The sequence below is a fragment of the Tachyglossus aculeatus genome, chromosome 1 (assembly GCF_015852505.1).
Source record: "Tachyglossus aculeatus isolate mTacAcu1 chromosome 1, mTacAcu1.pri, whole genome shotgun sequence".
Taxonomy (NCBI): Eukaryota; Metazoa; Chordata; class Mammalia; order Monotremata; family Tachyglossidae; genus Tachyglossus; species Tachyglossus aculeatus.
Window position 1 is genome coordinate 30,709,329 of NC_052066.1, and position 20,653 is coordinate 30,729,981.

Sequence of the window (20,653 nt, forward strand, 5' to 3'; positions counted from 1 at the left end):
CTTAGGGGATGAGAACTTCTTTCTTCCCGCTCCCATGTCAGCCCTCTTCTCTGGCCCAACACCTCTCCTCCCCCCACTTTTCTCCCAAGACCGTGGCAGGAGAAGATGGAGGGAGAAAGAGAGGCAGAATGGACCGAGGGAGGAGATGGGAAGATGCAGATATTCTGGGAGGGTACTTGTTGGGGGGTGGGGGGAGCCACGAGACTGACTTGTGAAGTTGGTGAGGGGGATAACTTGGCTTCTTTCCCTGGGAAGAGGGATCTGGAGGGAATGGGGTGCTCCTGACGGAGAAGGTTAGGGATGGGTTGGAGGTAGGGATAGAGGGGCGAGGAGGGAGTCTGGCTCCTGGTCCTCTCCCGTCATCCCGGCAGGCCCAGTTCGGACTCCTCGGGCGGGGCCTGAGCCGCCGCTTCTGTCTTGACGGCTTCGTCTGCCTCCCCAGAGGCTGGAGAGCAGCAGCGGCGGCAACGGCGGAGGCAGTGGCGGTGGCAGCATGCGAGCGGAGGAGGGCACGGGCTGGCTGCTGGAGTTGCTGGCTGAGGTGCAGCTGCAGCAGTACTTCCTGCGCTTGCGCGACGAGCTCAACATCACCCGCCTCTCCCACTTTGAGTATGTCAAGAATGAGGACCTGGAGAAGATCGGCATGGGCCGGCCTGGTAGGTGGAGACCCCCCACCCCGCCCCTGCGTTACCCCAGCCGTTGTACACCCCTTTCCCCCCAACCCCTTTCTTGTACCTCTGGGCTTTCCTCCTTGCCAAGCCCTCAATGGATCCAAATACATCAGAGGGACAGCCCCTGTCATGGACAAGAAGATCGTTCCCTGGATGCTCTCCCCGCCCACATCACCCCCATCTCGTCCTTCCCTGGATCCGACACCTCAGTGGGCATAGCTGAAATAGGGATTAAATACCTGTTCTTCCTCCTCCCACCTAGTCTCCTGGTGCCAGCGATTAGGCACTAGACTCCCAGCCCTTAAACGTAGTGTTCCCCAGTGTCTTATCCCAGGGACAGCTCCTCCCGTCCCTCCCTGAGCATCCCACCAGGAAGGCCCCGGCCCCCAAAACAGTGGATGGGAATAATGATGGTGATAATAATAATAATGGCATTGTGTGTGTCAAGCATGGTTTTAAGCACTGGGGTAGGTGTACGTCAGTCAGGTGGGGTGCAATCCCTGTCACACATGGGAACAATAGTTGGTCTGGGTTTGGGTAATGGGGATGCTGGGTTCAGTGCCTGGAACACAGTAAGCGCCTAGCAATTGCCGTTATTATTATAATATATTTGAGGAAGTGGAAGTGGTGGGGGTTGTTGGGAACAGCGTTGGCAGCGTTGGCATGGCTTTCCAGGGACACTGATGTGGCATTAGGACTCGCCTTGGCCATCGAGGGGGCCGGGCTGCTTTCCAGGCCTCAGTCCCAATCAATCAATCAATCAATCAATCGTATTTATTGAGCGCTTAATGTGTGCAGAGCACTGTACTAAGCACTTGGGGAGTACAAGTTGGCAACATATAGAGACAGTCCCTACCCAACAGTGGGCTCACAGTCTAAAAGGGGGAGACAGAGAACAAAACAAAGCATACTAACAAAATAAAATAAATAGAATAGATATGTACAAGTAAAATAAATAAGTAAATAGAGTAATAAATATGTACAAACATATGTACATATATACAGGTGCCGTGGGGAAGGGAAGGAGGTAAGATGGGGGGATGGAGAGGGGGACGAGGGGGAGAGGAAGGAAGGGGCTCAGTCCGGGAAGGCCTCCTGGAGGAGGTGAGCTCTCAGTAGGGCCTTGAAGGGAGGAAGAGACCTAGCGTGGCGGATTGGCAGAGGGAGGGCATCCCAGGCCAGGGGGATGACGTGGGCCAGGGGTCGATGGTGGGACAGGCGAGAACGAGGTACGTTGAAGAGATTAGCTGCAGAGGAGCGGAGGGTGAGGGCTGGGCTGGAGAAGGAGAGAAGGGAGGTGAGGTAGGAGGGGGCGAGGTGATGGTGAGCCTTGAAGCCCAGGGGGAGGAGTTTCTGCCTGATGCGCAGATTGATTGGTAGCCACTGGAGATTTTTGAGGTCCCAGGTCGCTGGCACCAGGATTAGGTTCCCCCTCCCTGTCACCAGGACGGAGAACAGGTATTTAATCCCTATTTCAGGTATGCCTACTGAGGGGTTGGATCTAGGGAAGGATGAAGTGGGGGTGATGTGGGCGGGGAGGGCAATCCAGGGAATGGCCTCCTTGTCCATGGGAGGGGCGGTCCCCCTGAGGTATTTGGAGCCGTTGAATGCTTGGCCAGCCATTCCTGGTGGGCAAACCAGAGTGGTCCGTGCCGTGCCGAGGGTCAGTTCTCGGCTCCCGACGGCCCCCGTTTTCCCCGTCCGTGTCCCTCTGCCCGCCTCTCTCGTCCCCGAGGCTGTGTGTGTGCCCACTGAGGGATGGTGCCAGGTCTGGAGCGGAGGGCTCCGGACTCCACGGGTGAGGGTCCGGCTGATGGCGATGCCTGTTTCCTGCAGGCCAGCGGCGACTCTGGGAGGCTGTGAAGCGGAGGAAGGCCGTGTGCAAGCGCAAGTCCTGGATGAGCAAGGTGGGTGGGAGCAGAGGGGGGATGCTGGGGAAGGGTTGGGAGCTGACCGAGCCACCAGTGGGGACGGGGGAGGATTCGGGGGGCGAGATACACATCGTCCTGGGATCCGGTCTAAATGGAACCGGCCTTGGGTGAGGAGACTTTCTCCCCTACACGTGTCAGAACTTCCCTCCCTCCCCGGCTCTCACCTGGCTCTGGTCCCTTGGCTGCCTTCTGCCTGCCTCTCCCAGCCCTTACAGCCCTTCTCTGATCCAATTAGGCCCCTCTGCCAAACGAGCTTAATTAGTTCATTGTGCCCCGTGAAGCTCTTTGCTTAGTCCCAGAAAGACGGGGGTGAGCCGGGGGAGAGGGGATGCTTCCTGAGAGTCTGCCGCTGGTCCTTCTCTGGCTCCACAGAACAGAGCTAGGTCTCTGCTCTGCCCCCCAAGTCCCGCCTGAAGAGCGGGAGATCAGGCTGGTCGGGGAGAGGGGCTTGGCAAGGGGAGGCGGGGGCGGGCGGGCCACTTAAGGACTTGATAAGGGGCCGCCGCTGCAGACAAAGTGGCTTCCTGCAGGCACTGATCTGGCCTTCAGCCTGCTGGCAGAGCTCAGTGGCGAGGCTGGCAAGGGGCGGAGGGAGAAGGGGGCACTGGGATTCAGCTTTGGGTGGCATCAGCGATTCTGCCAGGGTCAGCAGGGCCACCTCGCCTCAGCCTCCCATTGCAGGACCTAGTTTGGAGGGTTCTGACCACGCTTCCCCTAATCCCCAACCGTTGGCTTTCCTCTCTCTCCTCACCCACTTTGGTTTTTCCTTTGTGGCCTCAGTTCCCCTGTCTGCCATCTTGCTCAGCCGTCAGCTTCAGGCTCCCATCTCCTTCCTGCAATCTGAGGGCCCGGCACCGCCACGAGACTCCCCACTACATTCCCCCACCCTGCCTCCAACCTCCAGAGCTAAAATTATCTTCTCCACCTCCTCCTCCCCCTTCTTTCCTCCCCCCCACCCCCCCCAGCCGGGCAAGGGCCAAGGCGGCCCCCTCCCAGGAAGGGCCAGAGAGAGAGACAGCACCAAGTGGCTGGTGGAGAGAAAAAGAGAGAGAGAGCCAGAGCTAAAAATAAGGGCAGCTTGGTGGGTTTCTCTCTCATCCCCTTCCCGTCGCTCAGCCTGTCTGCCTGGGGCTTCCCGGCTGTGATCCTGCCCCGGGCTGCCGAGGGCACGATCATTGCCCCTGGGGCCAGTGGGGATCTGTCTCGGAGGTGGACCATTTTGTCAGCCTTCAGGAGGGGCGGTGGTTCAGGCCTGCGGCCTGCCCCCTCCACCTAACCCCCAGCCCCGGACTGGGCCGGAGTAGCCCGGGCAGTGGCCGGGGTGGCTTTTCCTAGGCCACCTGCTGATGCACCGTCCTGCTTCTTTCTCTGTGCCTCTGTCTCGCCCCACTCCCTCTCCCCTCCGATGTCGTTTCTGTGGTCCCGGCCTCCCCTCAGGTGTTCAGCGGGAAGAGACCGGAGGCAGAGTTGCCCCCTCTGCCAGCGCTGAGCACGTTCCACCAGGCTTCCCCACCCCCGGGGGGGTTCCCCGGGGCCTCCGAGAACCCGCTGCAGAGCCTCACCTGCCTCATCGGGGAGAAGGACCTGAGGCTGCTGGAGAAGCTGGGGGACGGCTCCTTCGGGGTGGTGCGGCGAGGGGAGTGGGACGCCCCTTCCGGGAAGACGGTACGTTGGGGGAGACCCGCCCCCTCGGGCGTCTCTTGGGGTGGGGGTGGGCGTGAACCGGGGGCCTGAGTTGCACTGGAGAGACAAGCAGCGTGGCCTAACGGAAAGAGCCCGGGTTTGGAAGTCAGAGGACCTGGCTTCTAATCCCAGCTCCGCCTGCTGTGTGACCTTGGGTAAGTCACTTCACTTCTCCATGCCTCAGCTACCTCATCTGCAAAATGGGGATTAAAACTGTGAACGCTGTGTGGGACAGGGACTGTGTCTGATCTGATTATCTTGTATGTACCCCAGTGCTTAATACAGTGCCCGGCACATAGTAAGCGCCTAACAAATACCAGTACCACCTGGGGGCCAGGGATGTCATTCATTCATTCAGTCGTATTTATTGAGCGCTTACTGTGTGCAGAGCACTGTACTAAGCACTTGGGAAGTGCAACTTGGCAACATATAGAGACAGTCCCTACCCAACAGCGGGCTCACAGTCTACAAGTGTCAGGCTGCACCCTGCGGCTTTTCAGTAGGGCTTGCTCCCAGAGCCGCCTCCCGCCGTTCAGGATTTCTCCCAGATTTGGGGAGAGTTGGGCCAGTGGCTGCTGGAAGGGAGCAAAGGAAGGGAAAAAGGAAAAGTTGATCAGTGACCCCGCCCCGGGCGTGCAGTGAGTGACATTTTAATCTAAAGGAATCAGGACACCTGGGTTCTAATCCCGCTTGCCTGCTGGGTGGCCCTGGGCAAGTCACAAAGCTTTTCTGTCCTTTGGCTCAATGGAAAGAGCCCGGGCTTTGGAGTCAGAGGTCATGGGTTCAAATGTCGGCTCCGCCAATTGTCAGCTGTGTGACTTTGGGCAAGTCACTTCACTTCTCAGTGCCTCCGTTACCTCATCTATAAAATGGGGATTAAGACTGTGAGCCCCCCGTGGGACAACCTGATCACCTTGTAACCTCCCCAGCGCTTAGAACAGTGCTTTGCACATAGTAAGCGCTTAATAAATGCCATCATTATGACCATTATTATTATTATCTGTAAAATGAGGATGAAATACCTGGTCTTCCTCCCCTTCAGACCGAATCTCGTGTGGGACAGGGACTGTATCTAATGTGATTATCTTGTTTCTACCCCATGTTTCTCGGCACATAGCAAGCACTTAGCAACTGCTACAGTTGTTGTCTTTAGCGATAATATAAGGTGACGCAGGAGGGAGAGATAGGCAAAATATCTGCCGCCGGCCCGGCCCCATCTCAGAGTGGCTACAGGGATATCCTAGCAGGGCCTCCATGCTGGGGAAGGGAGTGAGGGCGGGAGGAGGCAGGCGATGCCGCTCGGCCGCTAAGCCTCCCTGGGGATCCAGGAGTCCCCCCGTAACCCCAGCCTGTCGCCCCCGTAATGTGCCTGGCCCGGGCAGGTGAACGTGGCTGTCAAGTGCCTGAAGCCAGACGTGCTGAGCCAGCCCGAAGCCCTGGACGATTTCATCCGCGAGGTGAACGCCATGCACTCCCTGGACCATCGCAACCTCATCCGTCTCTACGGGGTGGTGCTCACCCCTCCCATGAAGATGGTGAGGGGGGCCCCCTCTTTTGGGGGGAGGAGGGCGGCCGGCCATACTTGGGACCCCCCCCCCAAGTCTGGGCTGGTACACCGATCTCGCCTCCAACTCCACGCGCTGGTCCAGGACACAATTCTTACCCCCGCCTGAAGGAAGCCTATCTCCGTGCCTCGGCTTCCCTACCTGGGGGCGGCGAGGCCCAGCCTCCCAGGAGGGGTTTGGAGGCCCCAGGCTCCCCTTCCTGGGATCTCTGTCCTGCCTGTGAGCAGCTGGAGCCTCAGAATGCAGGCTCCGACTGGTGGTGACCACGGAGTTTCCGGCCTCCTTGAGTGGGAGGTGCTTCCAGGGAAGGGGCCTGGAAAATGCTTTGAGATCCTCAGAAGAGGGGTAACACAAAGCTGTGCCCTGGGAGAGTGAGAAGAGGGAAGGAAGGGGATGCTGGGGCAGAGCGTTGGTTGCGGAGGAGGGGGCCGGTTAGCAGCTGGCTGTGGTTGACCACCCAGGCCGTGGGACGATAGGGCGGGGACAGCGTGGCGATCTGGGACATAGGCGGGATCCTGGAGCTGGAGCTCCGTACGGCCTCCCAGAGACAGGATCTCCACCTGAACCCGGTCTCCCCAGGGCGGTTGATCGAACCTGGCCATCCTGGAACAGACAGACCTTCCTCCGGATGCCAACAGAGCCCACTGCCCGGGGCTAGCTGGGATGGGAAGGAGGAGATGGGAAAGTGCGGGGAGAGGAAGATGAAATGGGGGAGGAGAGGAGAACAGGTGGAGGTCAGGTCGGGTGCTTGCTCCCTGGTGACCCGCGCCCTGCCCCCCGGCCCCAGGTGACAGAGCTGGCCCCGCTGGGCTCGCTGCTGGACCGTCTGCGGAAGCACCAGGGCCACTTCCTGCTGGGCACGCTGAGCCGCTATGCCGTGCAGGTGGCGGAAGGCATGGGCTACCTGGAGGCCAAGCGCTTCATCCACCGGGACCTGGCCGCCCGTAACCTGCTGCTCGCTTCCCGAGACCTGGTCAAGATCGGCGACTTCGGCCTGATGCGGGCCCTGCCGCAGAACGACGACCACTACGTCATGCAGGAGCACCGCAAGGTGCCCTTTGCCTGGTGAGGGCATAGGGCATTTCTGTTCAACTCCTCCCTATGCTGTCCCCCACCCCAGGCGTTATCAAACCTCCCTGCCCCCTCACCACCGCTGTGCTGACCCTGGCTTCGTCCCACCGGGTTGGTCAGCCAGGCCTTCCCTGGGGGTCTTTCCTCCTGGAGCCTTCTCCACCACCCTATGCCCTCCCCTCCTGACCCCAGGCCGGAGGACCCCAGGACTGACCCCAGGCATGCAACGTGGCTCAGTGGAAAGATCCCAGGCTTGGGAGTCAGAGGTCATGGGTTCTAATCCTGGCTCTGCCACTTGTCAGCTGTGTGACTTTGGGCAAGTCACTTCACTTCTCTGGGCCTCAGTTCCTCATTTGTAAAATGGGGATTAAGATTGTGAGCCCCACGTGGGACAACCTGATCATCATCATCATCATCATCAATCGTATTTATTGAGCGCTTACTATGTGCAGAGCACTGTACTAAGCGCTTGGGAAGTACAAATGGGATCACCTTGTATGTTCCCCAAGAAGATACAGAGAATATACAGAGAAGCAGCAGGGCTCAGTGGAAAGAGCACGGGCTTTGGAGTCAGAGGTCATGGGTTCGAATTCCGACTCTGCCACATGTCTGCTGTGTGATCTTGGGGAAGTCACTTAACTTCTCTGGGCCTCAGTTACCTCATCTGTAAAATGGGGATTAAGACTGTGAGCCCCACATGGGACAACCTGATCAGCCTGTATCCTCCCCAGCGCTTAGAACAGTGCTTTGCACATAGTAAGCGCTTAACAAATGCCAATTATTATTATTATTATTATTATTATTATTATTATTGTTCCCCATCGCTTAGAGCAGTACTTTGCTCATAGTAGGCGCTTAACAAATACCGTCATTATTATTATTATGCCCAGTCACCTGACCACCCCCATTCCCTGGCAGCTGCAGGGGCTCATGGGCATGGGGTGAGCTCAGCCCTGCTCTGTCCCCTGTTGGAAGCTGCCAAGGGCCTCGCTGTCTCAGTGAGGCTCCAACAACCCCAGGTCGTTCAGTCATTCAATCATACTTCGGTTGTATTTAGTAAGCGCTTATTGTGTGCAGAGCACCGTACTAAGTGCTTGGGAAAGTACAATACTAAATAAATGGTGCTGCCCACAAGGAGGTCACAGTCTGGGTCACCTCGGGAAACCTGGTCCTTACCCCCAGGAAGTCTGCCTCAGTGCTTTCCACCTTGCATGGGGTCCTGGGTCCGGGCGGGCGGCGGCAGAATCCCCCTCCCTCAGCCACCCCCTCTCGACATCCCCCAAGTGGGATCTGACACCCCCCAACCCCAGGCTAGATCTGGAGGCCCCTTCCTTGTCTTTCCGGGCCCTCTGAAGAAGCCCCCGCCACCTTCTCGACCCACTCAGGGCCGGCCACGCGGGATGCCGGCAGGTTCTGGGGTGGCGGGCCTGAACCCTAACCCGCCTCGCTCCATCCCACCCCTCTACCAGGTGCGCCCCTGAGAGCCTGAAGACCCGCACTTTCTCCCATGCCAGCGACACCTGGATGTTTGGGGTGACCCTGTGGGAGATGTTCACCTATGGCCAGGAGCCCTGGATCGGCCTTAATGGTAGCCAGGTGAGTGTGAAGGGACAGCGAGGTTACTTGCTCAAGATGACCCGCGCTTTCTGTGGGTCTCCTGGGGCAGAGTGGGGATGAGGGAGCAACCAGAACTCCTCAACTCGCATTAAGCACGTAGTACAGGGCTCTGAGTCAGCACTCAGTGCCATTGATCAATCAATCAATCAATCGTATTTATTGAGCACTTACTGTGTGCAGAGCACTGTACTAAGCACTTGGGAAGTACAAGTTGGCAACATGTAGAGATGGTCCCTACCGAACAGTGGGCTCATAGTCAAGAAGGGGGAGACAGAGAACAAAATAAAACATATTAACAAAATAAAATGTACAAGTAAAATAAATAAATAAATAGAGATGATGAATTGATGAAGACGATGATGATAACGATCACGTGTCTGCTGGGTGACCTTGGACAAATCACATAAATGTCTCATCAACGTAAAGGGGGACCAGTACCTGGTCTCCATGCCCTGTAGACTGTTCTGTTCTCTGTCTCCCCCTTTTAGACTGTGAGCCCACTGTTGGGTAGGGACTGTCTCTATGTGTTGCCAATTTGAACTTCCCAAGCGCTTAGTACAGTGCTCTGCACATAGTAAGCTCTCAATAAATACGATTGATTGATTGATTGATTGAACCCCCTGTGGGACTATATCCTATCTGATATCTTGTCTCTACTCCAGTGCGTAGTACGGTACTTGGCACATGGTAGGTGTTTAATAATAATGTTGGTATTTGCTAAGCGTTACTATGTGCCAAGCACTGGGGTAGATACAAGGTGATCAGATTGTCCCACGTGGGGCTCAGGGTCTTAATCCCCATTTTACAGTTGAAGTAACAGGCACAGAGAAGTTGTGACTTGCCCCAAGTCACACAGCTGATAAGTGGCAGAGCCGGGATTAGAGCCCACCACCTCTGACTCCCAAGCCCGGCCTCTTATCACTAAGCCACGCTGCATTATTTATATTGTTATTATTCCCATCATAGTCAAAATTGACTTTCTCATGCCTGTTTTTCGTCCTTACTCCTCAGTGGTAGCTACCTGGGGAAAGGGCAGGCAGGAAAAAGCCTGGGAAAGGAAGCAATCTGAGGCCTCAAAGAAGACCTAGGTGTCCTGGCATCTTAAGCCCTGGTTTGTTTTTTTTTTTAATGGTACTTGGTAAGCACTTACCACGTGCGAGGCTCCTGAGTAGTCACAGGGGTGGATACAAGATCATCATCATCGTTATCATCAGAATTGAGTGCTTACTCTGTACAGAGCACTGTACTAAGCTCACGATCTTCAGATTAGACATGGTCTCTGTCCTACACGGGACTCGGAGTATATATTATTCATTCATTCATTCGGTTGTATTTATTCAGCGCTTACTGTGTGCAGAGCACTGTACTAAGAACTTGGAAAGTACAATTCAGCAATAGAGACAGTCCTTGCCCAAAATGGGCTTAGAGTCTAGAAGTGGGGAGACAGACATCAAAACAAGCAAACAGGCATCAATAATAATAATAATAATGGCATTTATTAAGCGCTTACTATGCGCTGGGAAGGATACAAGGTGATCAGGTTGTCCCACCGGGGGCTCACAGTCAATCCTCATTTTACAGATAAATAAATAAATAAATAGAATTATAGTTATATACATATATACATAAGTGCTGTGGGGCGGGTGGGGGAGGGACAAAGGGAGCAAGTCGAGGTGACGCGGAATTGGGGGGAGCTGAGGAAAAGAAAGGGAGGAGGATTTAGTCCCCATTTTACAGATGAGGTAACTGAGGCACAGAGAAGTGAAGTAATTTGCCCAAGGTCACCCAACAGGCAAGAGGCAGAACTGGGTTTAGAACCCACATCCTCTGACTTCCACACTCATTTGTGCTAATTCCACTAGGCCACACTGCTTCCCTGCACTTCAATCAATCATTCATTCATTCATTCATGTGTATTTATTGAGCGCTTACTGTGTGCACAACACTGGACTAAGCGCTTGGAAAGTACAATTCGGCAACAGCTAGAAACAGTCCCTACCCAACAACGGGCTCACAGTCTAGAAGGGGGAGACAGACAACAAAACAAAACAAGTAGACAGGCATCAATAGCGTCCAAATAGATAAATAGAATTATAGATATATTCACATCATCAATAAAATAGAGTAATACATATGTACAAATATACACAAGTGCTGTGGGGAGGGGAAGGAGGTAGGGCAGAAGGAGGGAGTGGGGACGATGGGGAGGAGGAAGAGAGGAAAAAGGGGGGTGCTCAGTCTGGGAAGGCCTTCTGGAGGAGGTGCGCTCTCAGTAGGACTTTGAAGGGAGGAAGAGAGCTAGTTTGGCGGATGTGGGGAGGGAGGGCATTCCGGGCCAGGGTTAGGACGAGGGCCGGGGGTCGACGGAGGGACAGGCGAGAACGAGGCCCCGTGAGGAGGTGAGCGGCAGAGGAGTGGAGTGTGTGGGCTGGGCTGGAGAAGAAAAGAAAGGAGGTGAGGTAGGAGGGGGCGAGGTGATGGAGAGCTTTGAAGCCAATAGTGAGGAGTTTTTACTTCATGCGAAGGTTGATAATAATAATAATGGCATTTATTAAGCGCTTACTATGTGCAAATCAATCAATCAATCAATCGCATTTATTGAGCGCTTACTATGTGCAGAGCACTGTACTAAGCGCTTGGGAAGTACAAATTGGCAACACATAGAGACAGTCCCTACCCAACAGTGGGCTCACAGTCTAAAAGGGGGAGACAGAGAACAGAACCAAACATACCAACAAAATAAAATAAATAGGATAGAAATGTACAAGTAAAATAAATAAATAAATAAATAGAGTAATAAATATGTACAACCATATATACATATATACAGGTGCTGTGGGGAAGGGAAGGAGGTAAGATGGGGGGATGGAGAGGGGGACGAGGGGGAGAGGAGGGAAGGGGCTCAGTCTGGGAAGGCCTCCTGGAGGAAGTGAGCTCTCAGCAGGGCCTTGAAGGGAGGAAGAGAGCTAGCTTGGCGGAGGGGCAGAGGGAGGGCATTCCAGGCCCGGGGGATGACGTGGGCCGGGGGTCGACGGCGGGACGGGTGAGAACGAGGTACAGTGAGGAGATTAGCGGCGGAGGAGCGGAGGGTGCGGGCTGGGCAGTAGAAGGAGAGAAGGGAGGTGAGGTAGGAGGGGGCGAGGTGATGGACAGCCTTGAAGCCCAGGGTGAGGAGTTTCTGCCTGATGCGCAGATTGATCGGTAGCCATTGGAGGTTTTTGAGGAGGGGAATAACATGCCCAGAGCGTTTCTGGACAAAGATAATCTGGGCAGCAGCATGAAGTATGGATTGAAGTGGAGAGAGACACGAGGATGGGAGATCAGAGAGAAGGCTGGTGTAGTAGTCCAGACGGGATAGGATGAGAGCTTGAATGAGCAGGGTAGCGGTTTGGATGGAGAGGAAAGGGCGGATCTTGGCAATGTTGCGGAGCTGAGACCGGCAGGTTTTGGTGACGGCTTGGATGTGAGGGGTGAATGAGAGAGCGGAGTCGAGGACGACACCAAGGTTGCGGGCTTGTGAGACGGGAAGGATGGTAGTGCACTGTTCTAAGTGCTGCGGAGGTTACAAGGTGATCAGGTTGTCCCACATTCATTCACTCATTCAGTCATATTTATTGAGCGCTTACTGTGTGAAGAGAACTGTACTAAGCACTTGGAAACTACAATTCAGCCACAAATAGAGACAATCCCTACTCAACAACGGGCTCACAGTCTAGACGGGGGGAGACAGACATCAAAACAAATAAACAGGCATCAATAGCATCAATATAAATAAATAGAATTATGGCTATATACATCATTCCTAAAGTAAATAGAATAATAAATATTGTACATATATACACAAGTGCTGTGGGACAGGGAGGCGGGTAGAGCAGAAGGAGGGAGTCAGGGCAATGGGGAAGGGAGGAGGAGCAGAGGAAAAGGGGAGCTTAGATGCAGTTATCAAGGTGGAATAGCAACATGGCATAGTAGATAGAACATGGGCCTGGGAATCAGGAGGTCATACGTTCCAATCTCGGCTCCACCACTTTTCCTCTGTGTGACCTTGAGCAAGTCACTCCACCTCCCTAGGCCTCAGTTACCTCATCTGTAAAATGACGGTTGAAACTGTGAGTCCCATATAGACAGGGTCTGTATCCAAACCCGATTTGCTTGTATCCACCCCACTGCCTGGCACATAGTTAGCACTTAAATAGGTTGATAGGCAACCACTGGAGATTTTTGAGGAGGGGGGTGACACCCAGAGCATTTCTGTAGAAAGATAATCCGGGCAGCAGAGTGAAGTATAGACTAAAGCAGAGAGAGACAGGAGGATGGGAGATCAGAAAGGAGGCTAATGCAGTAATTCAGTCGGGATAGGATGAGCGATTGAACCAACAAGGCAGTGGTTTGGGTGGAGAGGAAAGGGCGGATCTTGGCGATGTTGGGAAGGTGAGACCGGCAGGTTTTGGTGGCGGATCGGATGTGTGGGGTGAATGAGAGAGCGGAGGAGTCGAGGATGACACCAAGGTTTGTGGGCTTGTAAGGCGGGAAGGATGGTAGTGCCATCCACAGGGACAGGAAAGTCAGGGAGAGGACAGGATTTGGGAGGGAAGATAAGGAGCTCAGTCTTGGACATGTTGAGCTTTAGGTGGCAGGCGGACATCCGGGTGGACATGTCCTGAAGGCAGGAGGAGACACGAGCCTGGAGGGAGGGGGAGAGAGCAGGGGAGGAGATGTAGATTTGGGTATCATCTATGTGGAGATGATAGTTGAAGCCATGGGGACAAATGAGTTCACCAAGGGAGTGAGTATAGATGGAAAAGAGAAGGGGACCAAGAACCGACCCTTGAGGAACCCCTAAAGTAAGGGGATGGTAGGGGGAGGAGGAGCCTGCAAAGGAGACTGAGAATGAACAGCCGGAGAGATAAGAGGAGAACCAGGAGAGGATGGAGTCTGTGAAGCCAAGGTCGGATAGCGTGTTGAGGAGAAGGGGGTGGTCCACAGTGTCAAAGGCAGCTGAAAGTTCGAGGAGGATTAGGATAGAGGAGGAGCCATTGGATTTGGCAAGAAGGAGGTCAGTGGTGGCCTTTGAGAGGGCAGTTTCTGTGGAGCGTAGGGGACGGAAGCCAGATTGGAGGGGGTCTAGGAGAGAGTTGGAGTCGAATTTGAGGCAGTGAGTGGATGACTCGTTCTAGGAGTTTGGAAAGGAATGGCTAGGAGGGAGATGGGGCGGTAGCTGGAAGGGGCAGTGGGGTCAAGAGGGTTTTTTTAGGATGGGGGATATGTGGGCAGGCTTGAATAATAATAATAATAATGATGGCATTTATTAAGAGCTTACTATGTGCAAAGCACTGTTCTAAGCACTGGGGAGGTTACAAGGGGATCAGGTTGTCCCACGGGGGGCTCACAGTCTTAATCCCCATTTTACAGATGAGGGAATTGAGGCACAGAGAAGTTAAGTGACTTGCCCAAAGTCACACAGCTGACAATTGGCAGAGCCGGGGTTTGAACCCATGACCTCTGACTCCAAAGCCCATGCTCTTTCCACTGAGCCATGCTGCTTGAAGGCAGAGGGGAAGAAACCATTGGAGAGTGAACAGTGGTAGATGGAAGTTGGGGGGAGGAGGGAAGGAGTGAGAGTTTTTATAAGATGAGAGGGAATGGGGTCTGAAGCATAGGTGAATGAGGTGGCACCTGAGAAGAGGGAGGAGATCTCATCTGAAGATAGTGCTGGGAAGGATGGGAAAGTAGAGGAGAGGGTTCAGAGCTGGTGGGGGGGTGGTTTGGAGAAGGGGCAGGGGTGACTGGGGAGCTCAGACCTGATGGTGTTAATTTTCCTAATGAAGTAGTTGGCCGGATGGTTGGGGGTGAGGGATGGAGGAGGGGAAAGAACAGGGGGCCTGAGGAGGGAGTGAAATGTCCACAGTCAATTGTATTTATTGAGCACTTACTGTGTGCAGAGCACTCTACTAAGTGCTTGGGAGAGTACAGTATAACAATAGAACAGACGCATTCCTGGTCGACAATGAGCTTACAGTCTAGAGGGGGAGACAGACATTGATATAAATAATAAATTATGGAGATGTACCTATGTGCTGTGGGGCTGGGAGGTAAATAAATAAAGGGAGCAAGTCAGGATGATGCAGAAGAGAGGAAGGAATGAAAAGAGGGCTTAGTCAGGGAAGGCCTCTTGGAAGAGATGTGCCTTCGGTAAGGCTTTGAAGTGGGGGAGAGTCATTGTCTGCGGGATATGAAGCAGGACGGCATTCCAGGCCAAAGGCAGGATGTGGGCAAGAGGTTGACAGTGAGATAATAATAGTAATAATAATAATAATGATGGCATTGGTTAAGCACTTACTATATGCAAAGCACTGTTCTAAGCTCTGGGGAGGTTACAAGGTGATCAGGTTGTCCCATTGAGGGCTCACAGTCAATCCCCATTTTACAGATGAGGTAACTGAGTCACAGAGAAGTGAAGTGACTTGCCCAAAGTCACACAGCTGACAATTGGCAGAGCCGGAATTTGAACCCAAGACCACTGACTCCAAAGCCCGGGCTCTTTCCACTGAGCCGTGCTGCTTCTCTGGTAGATAGATGAGATTGAGGTTCAGTGAGTAGGTTGGCATTAGAGGGGTGGGTTGGAGTAGGCGAGTAGCGAGATGAGGTAGGAGGAGGCAAGGTGATTGAGCGCTTTAAAGTCAATGGTGAGGACTTTCGGTTTGATGCGGAGGTGGGTAGATCAATCAATCAATCAGTCGTACTTATTGAGCGCTTACTGTGTGCAGAGCACTGTACTAAGCACTTGGGAAGTACAAGTTGGCAACATATAGAGACAGTCCCTACCCAACAGTGGGCTCACAGTCTAAAAGGGGGAGACAGAGAACAAAACCAAACATACAAAATAAAATAAATAGAATAGATATGTACAAGTAAAATAAATAAATAAATAGAGTAATAAATATGTACAAACATATATACATATATTCAGGTGCTGTGGGGAAGGGAAGGAGGTAAGATGGGGGGGATGGAGAGAGGGACGAGGAGGGGAGGAAGGAAGGGGCTCTGTCTGGGAAGGCCTCCTGGAGGAGGTGAGCTCTCAGTAGGGTCTTGAAGGGAGGAAGAGAGCTAGCTTGGCGGATGGGCAGAGGGAGGGCATTCCGGGCCCGGGGGAGGACGTGGGCCGGGGGTCGATGGCGGGACAGGCGAGAACGAGGCACAGTGAGGAGATTAGCGGCAGAGGAGTGGAGGGTGTGGGGTGGGCTGTAGAAGGAGAGAAGGGAGGTGAGGTAGGAGGGGGCAAGGTGATGGACAGCCTTATAGCCGAGGGTGAGGAGTTTCTGCCTGATGCGCGGATTGATTGGTAGCCACTGGAGATCTTTGAGGAGGGGAGAAAACCAAAATGCGGCCTGAACGTTTATGTAGAAAAATGACCTGGGCGGCAGGATTAAGTGTGGACTGGACTGGGGAAAGACGGGAGGCAGGAGATCAGCAAGGAAGCTGAGGACAGTAATCAAGAAGGGATGGGATAAGTGCTTGGATTAACATGGTAGCAGATTGGATGGAGAGGAAGGGTGGATTTTAGCAGTGGTGTGAAGGTTGCCCTTCCTCTGCCCCAGCCCACCTCGCCTCAGTTCAGGGGTCCAGGCGCTGGAGAACAGAGCTCTTGGGAGGTGGAGGGGAGGGTGAGGGGGGAAAAGCAGCCTCTGTAGGGGGGCGGGGGGGAGCCTCGGGGTCCAGGCTCAGTGGCTCCGTTTCCAGATCCTGCACAAGATTGACAAGGAGGGGGAGCGACTGGCACGGCCTGAAGACTGTCCCCAGGACATCTACAACGTCATGGTGCAGTGCTGGGCCCACAAGCCCGAAGACAGGCCCACCTTTGTGGCCCTGAGGGACTTCTTGCTGGAGGTGAGTATCCTCGGAGACTGGAGCGAGGCTGGCACCATGGGGGTGAGGCGGGCACTGTGGGAGCTGCGGTTGGGATCCCTGTGGCAGGGATGGGGTGCGGGGAGGTGAGAGAGAGAGTGTGTGTTTGTGTATGTCTTTCTCTCTCTCTCTGGCACGGGAGAGGCGTAGTTCTGTGCCCAGGCTCTGTGGATGTGAATGAGGCAGAGATGGGGTTGAATCTTGGAGGACAAGTGACTTGAGGAGCCCCTCAGCGCTGAATGCAGCTTCTCCCCCTCTCCCTCCCTCCCTCCTTTCCCCTCCGTCTAGGCGCAGCCCACAGACATGCGGGCCTTGCAGGACTTTGAGGAGCCGGACAAGCTACACATTCAGATGAATGACGTCATCACTGTCATCGAGGGCAGGTACGGATGGAGAGAGAGGCCTAAGGACAAATCGGTAGTGGGGGTGGGAAGGGGTGTGGTTGTATGTGTATGTCTGTCCGTCCGTCCATCCCCGTCTGGCTGGCTCCCAGCCCCCTCACCATCGTAATCACAAGAGCAGAAGGTAGAACCATTGGAGGGCATCCCATCCGCCACTGCCCGGCTCTACTAGGGAGCTCGGCAGGCCCCTGGCCTGCCCCTGGCCTGCCCCTGCCGCTGCCACCCCTCCTGGCCGGAGAAGGGACAAAGGGCTTGTGGAGGGGAAGGGTCTCGCCCTAGGAAGGAAGGAAGGGGCGGGAGGCTGCCTGCAAGCCCCGGTCTGGGACTGGAGAACACTTCACTCCTAATGACATCGACCATAATGTGTCCCTGTGCCCCTACGTCCATATGTGCATTGGTGTGTCTGTGCGTATGTCCGTGTTTTCACGTGTCCTTGGGTCTGCGTGTTTGTGCCAGCCATCCTCTCCTTTCCTCCTGCTGCCCCACCCGCTGTCCCTGCCCCTTCACCGGTTCCTGCTCAGTCGGGTCTTCCGGCCTCGGCCCCTCACTGAGGGCAGTGAGTCAGCCCTTGGGAGGGGCTTGGCACCAGAGCCCCGGCGGGTGCCTCGGTTGCCTCCACGGCCGGGCCGCGTGCCCGCAGAACCAGGCATCCCGGCACCCCGGGCCTCCAGCGCCCCGTCTCGCACCTGCCAGTGGCTCAGAGCTAGGGTCTTCTCTGATCCTGCCCCAAAGGCCCCCCACATTTCTCTGCCGGGGGGTACCACCTGACCGGAGTCACGGCCTCCGTCCCTGCGGACCCTGCCTGCAGATCCCACACGTGCTCTGGCCTGGTCCCCCTCCGCCTGCCATCATCTGATCCCTTGGGAGTCGGAGCTGGTTGGGGCAGGACCGGGGGTCATGGAGAGGAATGGGGGCCCCTGGGGATGGCTATCTACCCTCCTCCCCCTTCCTCTCTACTGTAGTCAATTGTATTTTTTGAGCGCTTACTGTTTGCAGAGCACTGAACCAACAGTGCGGTACTAACTAATACTAACACTGAACTAACTACTGTGTACTTACAGTCTAGAGGGGTGCAGGCAGGGATGTCGGGGTGAGGACCCTTTTACCTTTCCAGCTGAGGAGATCCTTCAGGAGTTGGGGGCGGGAGGGGCCGGGACAATTCTGTCTGCTTTGTGGCTCAATGGGAAGAGCACGGGTTTGGGAGTCAGAGGTCATGGGTTCAAATCCTGGCTCCGCCAATTGTCAGCTGTGTGACTTTGGGCAAGTCACTTCACTTCTCTGTGCCTCAGTTACCTCATCTGGAAAATGGGGATTGAGACTGTGAGCCCCACGTGGGACAACCTGATCACCTTGTATCCTCCCCAGCGCTTTGAACAGTGCTTTGTGAACCGCTTAACAAATGCCATTATTATGTTATTATTATGCCCATTCTCGCCACCTTTTCCTTCCCCGCCATTCTCCACTGCCCCGTGGCCCTGGAAACCATCCTCTAACCAACTCTTCTGAAGGACAACAACAACAATGATGGTATTTAAGTGCTTACTATGTGCCAAGCACTGTTCTAAGCACTGGGGTAGATACAGGGTAATCAGGTTGTCCCACGTGGGGCTCACAGTATTAATCCCCATTTTACAGATGAGGTAACTGAGACACAGAGAAGTGAAGTGGCTTGCCCAAGGTCACACAGCAGACAAGTGGCGGAGCTGGGATTAGAACCCATGTCGTCTGACTCCCAAGCTCGGGCTATTTCCATTGTTATACTACTTCTCTCTCTCATTCCCCTTTCACCCTAGCAGCTGGCCCAGGGGGCCTCTCCCTTACTTTTCCCTCGGGGGTGAGGGGAAGGACTGAGTCAGTGGTTGCCCGGGTTGGGTGTCTACTTGCCACGTGTGCAGTCAGGATCGGGCGGGCATGTAGGGAAACGTGACCCATTCGTTCCAAGGGCCTGGAAGCTGCCAGTGCTCCCCGACTTCCCAGGTCCCTCTGAGGACTGTGGGAAGGGAAGGTTTTCCCAGGCGGGGCTAGGATCCTTTTTCCTGGACCCTTCCTGAGGAGACTTTGGGCCATGAGATGCGGCCAGGATTGTCCTGGGCACCGGGGCACTGGTGGGCCTTGGCACTGATGAAGAGGGCAGGTTCTGAGGACCAGCGAGCAGGGGCGGAGAGAGAATAGAAAGGGAGAGGGCCTAATTGGGCGAGAGGGGAGTATAGAGCTGTATGAAGAAACATTGGGCAAATCTCTTCACTTCTCTATGCCTCAGTTACCTCATCTGTAAAATGGGGACTAAGACTGTGAGCCCAACATGGGACAACCTGATTTCCTTATATCTTCCCCAGCGCTTATAACAGTGCTTGGCACAGAGTAAGCGCTTAACAAATACCTTCATCATTATAAAGGAGGACTTGGCCCCTCCTTTCCAAAACTAAGAATGGTACTTAAGCGCTTACTCTGTGCCAAGCAATGTTCTAAGTGCTGGGGTAGATTAGAAGCAGCGTGGCTCAGTGGAAAAAGCACGGGCTTGGGAGTCAGAGGTCATGGGTTCAAATCCTGGCTCTGCCGCTTGGCAGCTGTGTGACTTTGGGCAAGTCTATTAACTTCTCTGGGCCTCAGTTACCTCAACTGTAAAATGGGGATTAGTACTGTGAGCCCCCCATGGAACAACCTGATCACCTTGTAACCTCCCTAGCGCTTAGAACGGTGCTTTGCACCTAGTAGGTGCTTAATAAATGCCATCATTATTATACAAGCTAATCAGGTTGGACACAGTCCCTGTCCCACAGGGGGCTCACACTCTTATCCCCATTTACCAAGCGCTTAGTACAGTGCTCTGCACTCAGTAAGTGCTCAATAAATAAGATTGAATGAATTTTACAGATGTGGTAACTGAGGCACAGATAAGTTAAATGAGCTGCCCAGGGTCACAAAACATGTCATTGATTCAATCATATTTATGGAGCGCTAGCGAACTTGGCGGAACTTCCAGGCAAATCCTGGGCTGCCTCTTACCCTGAGCTCTAGTGCTCACTGCCACCGTGGCCCCCTCTGCCCCTCCGCCGCCACCGACTCCCTTACGTGGGGGGTCTGGCCCCCTGAGACCTCTCTCCCCGGCCTCTCCCCTGCTCCCTATCACACGTCACGCTCAGCCTCCGGGCAGTACGGGGTTTGCGAGGCGAGCCGGGCCGAACCCAGCCAACAAGGAGTCATTCCCCTGGGGCTGACTCAGGCGGCTGGCGTGTGTGTCTTTGGGGCCCGGCTCTTTCTGTGGCACTGCTGGAAGAGGGCGGGGGACGACGACAGGGAGGCGGTAGGTGGGTGGGCCCGGCCAGGCCTGCCGCTCCTTCCTGGGAGGGGCGGCGTGGGTGCTCCCTGCCCTGCCGCTTGTATCACTAGCCCCCGGGAGGCTCGGCTCCTGAGTAACAAGCAGCTCGGGCACTGGTACCACCTTTCCAGGAGGCCTCTGACCCGCCGGACCAACCGGCAGCCCTCTGCCCTCTCTCTTCTGGGAACTTGGAGAAGGTGGGCATTGAGGGACGGAGGTGGGGGTGGGTATCGAGCCTGGGTGGGTGTGCGCGGGTGTGCTGGCTCCCTGTCTGGGTTCTTTTTACTCTGTTCCATTGGCTTCTCTCTCCCTGCATTAGTCTCTGGCCTCTAAGATGGGCTTCTCTCTGCTGCTTGTGCACCAGGGACTAGCCAGCTCAGTCGACCAATCAATAGCCTTAATGGATCACCGTCTTAAGCGCTCGGGAGAGTACAAATTGATAGGTAGCACCCCAACCCTCGAAGAGTTTACAGTCTAGTTCCACGCCTGC

General features: G+C 54.8%; 1 protein-coding gene across 1 annotated transcript in view; it reads left to right on the forward strand.

Annotated features, from left to right (window-relative positions):
• Nucleotides 1–20,653, forward strand: part of TNK2 (tyrosine kinase non receptor 2) — a 43,815-nt gene that overhangs the window by 9,303 nt on the left and 13,859 nt on the right. The window contains 8 exon segments of the mRNA XM_038740886.1: nt 443–656; nt 2,508–2,578; nt 4,040–4,267; nt 5,668–5,820; nt 6,638–6,915; nt 8,391–8,517; nt 16,279–16,425; nt 16,732–16,826. Of these exon segments, the coding sequence (XP_038596814.1) occupies nt 443–656; nt 2,508–2,578; nt 4,040–4,267; nt 5,668–5,820; nt 6,638–6,915; nt 8,391–8,517; nt 16,279–16,425; nt 16,732–16,826 (1,313 nt within the window).